Source organism: Rhagoletis zephyria, unplaced genomic scaffold, assembly GCF_001687245.7.
Source record: "Rhagoletis zephyria isolate East Lansing unplaced genomic scaffold, Rhagoletis_zephyria_1.1 Rzeph_scaffold_15589, whole genome shotgun sequence".
Lineage (NCBI taxonomy): Eukaryota > Metazoa > Arthropoda > Insecta > Diptera > Tephritidae > Rhagoletis > Rhagoletis zephyria.
In genome coordinates, this window is record NW_016172655.1 from 2,248 (window position 1) to 12,802 (window position 10,555).

At 31.9% G+C, this 10,555-nt stretch overlaps 1 protein-coding gene across 1 annotated transcript; it reads right to left on the reverse strand.

Annotated features, from left to right (window-relative positions):
* Positions 1-4,727: 4,727 nt before the first annotated feature.
* On the reverse strand, positions 4,728-10,552 carry LOC108379100 (SRSF protein kinase 2-like; the record flags this gene model as incomplete). Its single annotated transcript, XM_017635422.1, has 4 exons — positions 4,728-5,165; positions 5,247-5,517; positions 6,358-6,447; positions 10,541-10,552. Coding segments are annotated over 4 exons (570 nt in total), but the record flags the coding sequence as incomplete, so codon positions are not given.
* Between the last annotated feature and the right edge of the window lie 3 nt (positions 10,553-10,555).

The window sequence follows — 10,555 nt, forward strand, 5'->3', positions numbered from 1 at the left end:
TTTTATTTGCTTCTGTCCTTAAAGGTAAAATTAGTGAGGTAAAACCGAAATCCACATTAACCTAGATCCAAGAGTCTATGGTCGATGGCGGCTGTATTTACAAATGTATCTTCTTCCACTGCATTCCGAAATTTGTAATTGTATCAACGCTTCAGTTTTGGCTTCCTTTTCTATCTTGGCCACCTGAGTGAGAATATACCGCCGGAGTTTATCGAGCTCGTATTACTGTCTGGTAATTGACTTACTTGCCCGTTTTCCATTTGCTTGCGAATGGAACTTTTCTGAGTCTTAGTCGAAATTGAATAACATGAAGCTATTGAAAATAGCCTGAGATCAACAAAGCCAGACAAATTTTAACAAATTTTTTTCAACATTTGTACAATGACTTGTAATTTTAATATATATTATCAAATACAACTTAAACTTTCTGGAGATAAAAGAGTGCTAGATAATTTTGAAAAGAGCTAGGGCGTAAAGAGCTAAATCTAGCTCCAAAAGCACCAAAATGGCAACACTGGCTACAATCTTTTAGTTTTTATAGATTATATTTTTCTCTGTGTATGCACACTTCTTCGGCGGCTACTGTGGGTGTAGTGGTTAGCAATGCGTACTATTATTCCGTAGGGCCTGGGTTGATGGAGCCCAATTTCCGACCAACATCAAAAAATAAAACCAAAAAAGTCATATTTTTCTAATAACGGTCGCCCCTCGGCAGGCGATGGCAAACCTCCGAGTGCATTCAGCCATGTAAAACAGTTTCTCGCCTCCCCTTGGTGTGACGACATCAAAGAGCAAGCCACAAATCGGTGGAGAAGCCAAACACTAATATTTATATTATGTAAGCGCCAATCTATTATTATTATATGCACTCTTCTAAGAGTTTTTTGCACTTATACATAAATAAGTACCTATTCCTTACCTGTGAAGCATGTCGAGAGTAGTGTCTATTCTCAGTGCACGGAAGATCAATCCTTGATATCGATTATATTAATGATCTCCTGCAAGTTATTTTTTGGCGGGCTATAAAGTCGTCCTAGCTATGAATATCTACAAGCGTCCGATGCTTAAGTTACGAACGGAAATATTCAAAGTTTATTCGATGTGCGAAACTATACATTTTTATACATTGAAATGAGTAATATTCTCTATAACCACGAAACCAAAAGTTTTGATCCAGTAGTTTTCCTTTAAAACCCTCTAAAAGCGTCAAACAGTTTTATTTCAATAAAAAAAAAACTAAAAAAATTTAAGACGATAAATTAAAAGTGGATTGAGAAGAATCCGGTGGATGCTCGGCAACTAACATCGGCTTGTTTAAAATAGAAAGGTGCTGCCAATTGTACAAATAATTTGTAAGTGGGGTGGGTGCGCGCTGAAAACAGTAAACGAATTGCATCTCTTCTTTGCTATTATTTTCGGCTAAGGTCAGGTCAATAAACAAATTATATAAAAGAGTAGATACTGAGCTGCTATATTTAAATACTAAAGTGCCTAGTTAAGCTTCAACAATATTTTGTGCACAATTAAGAGACGAAAAACCAAAATACATACATATTTCATGGTGGCGTTCATTAGTTTAGGTGGAAGAGTTAATGTTGAATTGTTTAATGATTTATATAATACATGTTTTAGATTTATACATTATCCATATGTGTGCTTTTAAACAATCTTTAGTTTATTTCAAAGTTTTACGAAAATTTCAAGTATGCATTCATGAAATCAATGAATCGCTTTACCTTATTTAAATCTGCGAATCAGTGTAGTATGTAATACATAGCAAATGAATTTTAAATTTCACCGTGCGACAGTAAATTTTACACAGAAAAAAACTACATACATATACATATGTATACTCGCAAAACTAGCAGTCAAATATAGTAGCTTATGTTAGGCAGTTCTCCAAAGAGTTTACTCGGAGGCCTCAAAGGCCTACTGCGATGCCCAGGGAGTTACCCAGTGCCTATCACTACATGTCTTTGAACCATTTTGATTCTCTGACGAATCCTAGTTGCCTCCTACAGTGAAACCTCCCCCAAGGTATCCAGGCTCTCGAAAAAATGGTCCTCAAGAAATTTGAGGCGTTTTCCCCGAAGTGCTGGACACTCGCGAAGCAAGTGCTGGTCTTTGCAGCTTCTGCTGAAATCGTTATACGAGGCTCCGAACGTGACGGCCATGTGGCCAATGGTTCAGTGTCCTTTTTAGTATTCCTCTGAGAAGCCTAACATTTGGCATTAAAAGCCTTAATCTACTCTGTGTTCATCGCTCGTCGAGACGTGGCCAGATCGAGCACGATACCTTGCAGGTGTGCAGATTCCTTAACGCATATCGAGTTAGTCGTTGAAAACCCCAAACTTTTGCTAGCAGCTTGACTGCCAACAACGACGGCAAGTTTAGATGCGGCTACATTGATCGTGCTTTGCCGCCATGTCGATTGCATATATCTCAGCCATTGAAAACACTGCAATAATGGGAGTCTATAGAACTCTGGCGGTACGTTTTTTTCAAAACAGGACTTTCATAACCATATCCTTGAAATATTAAAGCCATTTTAAAAAAGTTTTGATGTCAGTTTTACAATATTTGACCCCTAGTTTCACGAGAAAATGGATTTTTCCATGTGTGTTGAAATTTTTTGGTTTTTGTTTCACGATGTTTACGGCAATTTCTAATTAATGTTTTATGGTTATTTGTTAGTGTTAGTGTTCACTAGCATATTTTTTTGCATAATTCCCATCCTATATTTTTTTTTTTAAATTGATTCGCAAACATCAAAATTTGCGCTAGTGCCTGCTTGTAAAATTGCCAGTTCTTTTACTAATGATGTTCAGATGTTTCTTTTGCAGCAAAATGTGTGAAAAGTACGTTTTTTATAGGTAATTAAAAAATATTTCTCCATGCTTGCAAGTATTTTGCCTTTTATGAAACACGTCTATTTTCTTCTTAACTCGTTATTTATTATATTTATTCATTAACCTTAACTAGTGTTAGTTGTAAGGTCTCATTAAATTGTTTATGAAAAATAAGTCAGTCAATTAGTCATACGCGGATTTCGAAATTCTTTGAAGTTTATGCTAAGTATACACACATCGCTCGTTTACTAAAAAACTGACACGACTACAGTGTAACATTGCTTCAAAAGTGTAAGAAAAGAGGCGGTGCTTTTGTTTTCTTAAGTGGAAACTACACAATAATTTTGCAAGAAATTTGTAAGCAGTATGCGTATTCTCTAAGTCTTGCAAAACCATTGCACGGTGTACGGATTGCATGGCTTGCAAAGTTTTACTAATCGAAAACCGGTTCTTCTGTGCAATCTGTGCTCCCTCAAGGGGTTTGGAAAACTTATAGAATGCCCATAACATGAAATACTAAAATTAATTTTTCTTTTTGAGTTATGGCAATCTTGTAATAAATGAGCGATATGTATATTTTTGTTAATTTTTTTAATGATTTATTTATGTAAATGTTTGTATGTATATGCAAGTATGTAAGTGTATGTATGCATGTTTATTATACATATATGTATTTATGTAAGTAGGTATGTATGCATGTAAGTCGTTAGGGTATGCTACAGGATTTTCCTCTTTGCAATTGTCTTTCATTTAAAATGTGTTTTTCTGAAGGACCAAAAATAACCGTTGAAGTCAAGTTCTTTATTTTAGAACATTGCAAAATCGTTATTTTATGATTGTTATTTCTTCGATGAAGAATAATCGCTAAGTTTTGATTATTATTTTTTCGGTGATATTTTATCGTTATTTGGTTTTTTCGATCAAAAATAATTATTTTCTGGATTTTTTTATCATTTTTAACCGTTATAAACTAATAATGTAAATCTCTTATGATCTAAAAAAGTAAATCTGAAAGGGACGGTTGTAATATGTTCGAAAAAAAAAAAAAAAAAAAAAAAATTTTTTTAAATCTTGATTGAAAATAAATAAAATATAACGATAGAAAATTCGTCAAAAAAATATAGATAAAACAAGTAATTTTTAGAAGAAAAAGCGACTTCAATTCTCTTAAGAAATATATTTATATATTTCATGATCCAATGATCGGATCTAAACCAGATTAGTATGGGACCACCTCTGAGATACTACCTTTCAGATGCAAAAAGAATTATCGATATCAGTAGACGTGGTCCAAAGTTATGCGGTAACATACATAAAAAAATAGTCCGACGAACTGATAACCTCCTCCTTTTTTGGAAGTCGGTTAAAAAACGGTTATTCTTATTTGAAAAAAGAAAATAAAAAATAACGATAAAAAATTTGCCAAAAATAAAAAAAAAACGATTTTTCTTGATCGCAAAAATAAACATCATAAAATAACGACCAAATTTATCAAAAAAAATATAAATCGAATTTTAACAGTTAAATTATTGGTTTTGTTATAAAGATCGTAAACGTTGCGGTCCCTGGTTTTTATATTTTTTTTAATTACTTCATAATTATGTTAATGCTAATTTTAAATTTTTACTTATACTCCCATAGAAAACTTACTTTAACAAACTGCGATTTTTACGCTTCCACTAATTTACCACTAAGTACCAATGCTTAAATTCTTTTCTATCAACTTTTCTTTTATTGTTGTCATATTTTTAATTTTCATATCTTTATCGCATGCTACGCTTTTAAATTTAATTTAATTTAGTTATTATTTTCACTTTTGTCTTTAAATGTTAAAAAATTATTTAATGCCTACTCTATAAGTTTCACTTTAATTTATCGTTTTTGGTATTGTATTTATGTATGTATGTAAATTCTTAACGCTTAATTAATAATGTGAGAATCTACAAGTCTCTCTCGGCCCTGTCTTCAGCTAAATTTCACACCTCCTTCTCTAATTGCATTGCATTTTCTCCCATTTGCCATGTGCGTTTGTATGCGTAGTAAGTATGTATATCGTTTCAGCTTTATAATCAGTCAACATTGTGAAACGTATGTATGTAAGTATTTATATGGCCGCTTTTTAAACGAACTCTTCCTGCTCAAGCCAAGGATGATTTAAGCATTCGGCCGCTGATGCGCGTATCACGGGATTGTATTCCAACATTGGCAGCAAGAAGTCGGAAAATTTCTTTGCTTCAATTGGATCCCAATCGTACTTTTCGATCAGCACATTCAATAGACTCCACGGTTTCAATTTTGTGATGTTTCTTAAGCTGCCTGCAAAGTTTTAATTTAAAGAAAAAATATTATTTTTGATTGCAGATTTCAAAGAAAAAAAAAATAAAATAGTTCACTTACCATAACTCGTGAAATATTTGAGACCGTGTTTGCCCCGAAATATTACGGACGGCGGTATTGTGCCTAATAGCTCAATAATGTGCGCCAAATGATCTTCATCGCGTGAGTAGTTTTCTCCAGCATGTGGATCGAAGAGATAATCACCGGTCGCTAGTTCGAAGGCGAGACAAGCTGTGCTCCAAATGTCGGCGGTGAAATTGTAGGGTGCGCCGAGTAATACCTCGATGGAGCGATACTGTCGCGTTTGTATGTCTTCAGTGAAATGGTGGTACTGTAAAGAAATGGATATTATGAAAGGTGTTAAAATAAAATATATAATAATTCGTTTAAAGAAATAATGATGGATAATTACAAGAAATGGTTGTTGCAAATATTTTTCTATAAGTGACTACTTGAGAAAACGAATTAGATTTAGCGAAGCGCCTGCCTACCATTAATCATTTCAATTAAAAGTGAAGGAATCAAGTTGGTTGTTGGCCTTTTTTTTCTAATAATAAGGGCCACTTTAGAAGTACGATTCACTACACATTATCAAAATTACACTTATTATCAATCATCAGATAGAGACTCCTACATGCCCCAGCGACACCCTAAAAATTTTCGATTCCCCTAATATAAATTTCAGAAGAGTAAGGGTATTTTTCGAGTTGTTTGGCCGAGCCTCTTCATTTGGTGGTGTGCGAATTACTCCGCCTCCGAATGGCAAAGTTTTTATAAAACGATTTTCGTTGGCAGAAATACAGTGTGAAGTACTTTATACTTATAATTTGGACCTGTCCCCGGACTTGGCGCTCGATTACGGCGCATAGTGATTTATTTTTGAAAAAAAGTGCAAAATCAAAGAGATAGCGAAATAAATGTAATGGTGTTTTTTAGCGTTTGAGCAAGAGAATTCGAGAAAACTAGTCCTGTTGGATAGAAGAATTACCATGACTTTCAAAATGATCTTAAACCAATTGAAGGTTTTAATTTTTTCTTTATTAGGCCTGAAACCAGTATGCAATGAACTTTTAAAAAAGTTTTAAACATATTTTAGCTGCTCTTGTGTCAAGGCATCCATTTCCATGGTCGCAAGATGTACTTATACATAGCCGTCAAATTTAATACTTACATCATAGCAGGCATTTCCCAAATCAGCAATTTTAACGCGGACATTCGTATTGTTGATCAGCGCTTGTATGGCATTCGTATAGGACTGGGTCTGTGGATTGGAAGTCAGTATTAGACAATTTTTAATTTGTGAAATATTTAGCAAAGAAAATAAACAATATAAATTCTAGTTAATTATTCGCAATGATAAATATTATGATTTACGAACAAATTAAAAGTTAGAAAAATTATACACACTTATAGTACATATATGTATGATTAACTAAGTTGGCAACGATTTTGAATTACTACCCCTTGTATATTTATGTATTTACTATAGATATATACATATATAAATAAAGGCGAAAACAAAGCTAAGTCTGATTTTTTTTGGTTTCTTATTTTTTTTTTTAAGTTTTGTAAAACGCTCAAGAGTTAACTTCATTTTTGCAACATGCATGCAGTTAGTGTTTATTGGGATTTTATGATAGGATTAAGTTTGGTTTGGAAATGGCATGAGGAGTAGTGCTAGTTAGGCAGAGTTTTAAAAACAAACAAAAAGAAATATTTAAGCGATTCAAAATTATTTAGCATTCAATTTATAAAAAAGAGTCCATTAAAAGTGCTAAATACGAAATTGAAATCGATAATAATGAAAATTTTGTTTGAATAGTACTTTTACTCAGGGTACGAAAATAAACTGTACAAAACAATTCCCATTTGCTCATCGATCATCATATCATTTGTGGTTTTGTACAGTTTTGTAAATAGTCAGAAACAAATTGTAAGATTCACTGTCATTTTCCCCAACGAGAAACGTTTGCTTTTCGTTTGTGACAATTGTACCATAGGGTACGTTTTATATGTATGCAAACGTTTCAATTACGTGAAAAATAATTTTTTCTGTAAATTTTCATATCCAATTCAATTAAAAAACATTTTTATTTTTTTTATTCATTGCAGCCATTCGTTTTGTATTTGTTTATTGCATATATGTACATACATAAAAATATTTTCCCTGCACGATTCATTTCGTTTGTTGTTTCGTCTGTAACTACTAAACTACTGTAGTGTACTATCGCCAAAGTGAACTCAGCCGTTTTGTTTCGTATTGTACCGAACTGTTAAAGTAATAAACGAAACGAAATAGTAACGTACAATATAGTTTATTTTCGTACACTGCTTTTACTACACAAGTTGTAGTGTATTGTATTTACTTTTCGTCTCTCATTAACAAATAATAAGCAATCACTACAAACTAGTTGGTAATGGTATGTTTTCACGACAAAATGAATTATATCAATACTTTTGAGAATCAATCAATTTGTACTACATATTGCTTCTATTCAATTGAATTAGCGCTTACTTATCTTGTTTGTAAGTAATTTTGAAGGAACAAGTTTTCATAATTTTTATAATTTAAAGAAAACGCAAATTTTTAAGTCAAACATATGACAGTTAAAGATCTATATACATACTTAAATTCTAGCAAATATTTTCGCGTCAAAATTTGCTATAGTAATAAAATTTTCTTTAAACTTCTAATATGTACATATATTTATCGCTATGTATACATGTTTCGATTTAAACTTAATGTTGAAAAATCAAATATCTCAATCAAACATTTTAACACAAGATTATAAAAGGTTTCTCCTCCAATTTCAACTTGTCTATAAGCAACTATGTTATTTAAACTTATAAAAATTTTTTTTTTTCAAATGCATCACAAAAGGAATCAGAAATATCGAAAAAAAATTTTGGAAGTAGAAAAAAAAAGAAAACCACAGCACAAGCTTTAAAATAGAGATATTATTTATTTAACTACATACATACGTTCGAAAGACAACTACGGTTGCTAATTTTGTATTAACTTAACCTATTTTTGAACCAAAACTAGAGAAATTATCAACGGCCAGTTTTGCTTATTAACATAGCCGCCGAGCGTGAAATGGGCCACATTACCAAGGAAGATTTTCTGCCAAATGCACGAAAATACAGCCAAGTAATTTTAATACGTTGTTAGGTCGTAAAACTCTTCGCAGTTTGAAATACATAGCAAACATTTGAGAAAATTACAATGTTGATGAGTAATGTCAAATGGCAGGGCTGCACTTTACCAAGCGCTAGATGGATAACCCGTTATAAATAAGCTGGTGCCACTGGCTAACTAAATGAGCCCCGACACACTTGTCTTTTCAGATCGTCTGAGCAGGCCCACAGAGGTTCATTGAATTCATTGACGTACAATGACGGTATTTTTTCTACAGCTAAATATTATCATTTAACAAATTACCAAGCCAATTCGGAAAGTAAGGACGTTTAAGCAATTTACGAAATTCAATTAAAATGGATTTTAGCGAACTCAAAGTTATAAAACGTTTATGCTAAATACAAATATGCGTAAGCATCACTAATTATAAAGAGCATTGCTGCAATCAAAACCAAGTAATACGAATACAAATAAATAAGTAGCATAGAGGAAAACTGGCAACCGATGAAAAGCTAATAGACGCCGGCTTCTAATAGGACTACAGACAGGAAGATTAAAGTACGCTATAGCACAATAGATATAATTACTTAGGATTTAAGGGGTCACACCACCCTGAAAAAAAATAAAAATTTAATATTTTTTCGCTTGAAAAATTCTACCAGTTTTAAGTTGGTTGCCAACATTTTCTAAGAAATTTATAGCACTTTTTCAAAAAAAATTTGAAAAAATTTGGTACACATAAAATATATTTATATAGTATTTTCTTTGAGAAAAAGTCAAAATGCTGTTTAAGTGTACATCTTTTTTCTTTCTTATGCATTTCCTATATAAAAAAAAATATATTTCTTTGATATCATATCAATATTTAAATTAATATAAATCAAAAGTTAATTTTTATTGGTGAGATATTTGCTTTATTTCTCTCATCTCACTATTTCAAAATCTTAATAAAAAAAAACCTCTTTCTGTGAATGCCGAGGTTGCAGAAATAGAGGGCATACGCGAAATATATTTAAGTAAATTTGGTAAATCTTTCCAAGTATTTTTAAACATGTTGCCATTTTCGATCTGTTTTATTTTATTTATGTATTTTAATACTAATATTTTAGAATAAATGGCATCGATTTTAAAACATTTCTTTCTTACAAATGACTGAAATATATTTATATGTATAATTGAAAAAATATAGTATTTTTGCATACTATATTTTTTTCCAACAGTATATAGTACGCGTAGTTTTAAGCTTATTTTAAGCGCTTCCCCATTCCAAAAACTAAAATACTTCTGTAGTTAGAAATGTATATAGAATAGTTCATATTTCATTAATACATAGTTCATACTAAATACATGGCGTATGAGTAACATTCTTTCCTAGCCATATTTATATCATAAAAAGAAATTATTACGCATTTTCATTTAGCTTTATTTATCAATCAATTTTCTTCGTTGATAGCTTGATACTTTTGGCAAAATAACAGGTTTTAACACGAATCAAAAGAATTAAAAAAAAAATATTTTTAAATTTTTTCCCTGTTAAGAAAATGTCTTGCGAAAATGATCTGGTTCAGAAAAACCGAAATCGGGGCCGTAATCTAAGACCCAAAATTAAGTCTGCTTGTTTCGGCGTTGTTTTGTGTAATTTAAAACTTGAAATTTTCCTTACAGTGTAATAATATCAGCCTTGAAATACTATGGAGAATTACCCTTCCCAAAAAGTGATACTTGAGAAGTAAAGTAGTCTTTCGTTATACAAAAAATCCTCACAAATTTTATTGAAAAACACCCTATCTCAGCTGAAAATTTATTGAAAATGTGCTGAGATAGGGCGCTCTTCAACCAAATTCTGCGTTCTGGCGTTCTTGAAAAGTTTTCTGAGATAGGGCGTTTTCGAACTGGCTGCCGAGATACGTCGATCTTACACTCATGTGTCGATATGTAGTTTATGTACATACATATGTGAAATAAATATTTTTATAAACTTCATATCTGCGCCAGGAAAACAAAATTTAACCTATTATTTCGATGGTGTAACCCCTTAAGTATCTGTGTAAATCGCCCCGCTGATAGTAATAAAAATTATGCAATTTTTTTCAGCACAAAACTATAAATTAAGAGCTTAAGTACAGTTTACTAAATGTAATCGTACATATGTACCTGTACATATATACATATGTACATATGTACAAAGAACTTTAGAGAAGGTGAGCAAAGTTACCTTTTCGGTATCGGC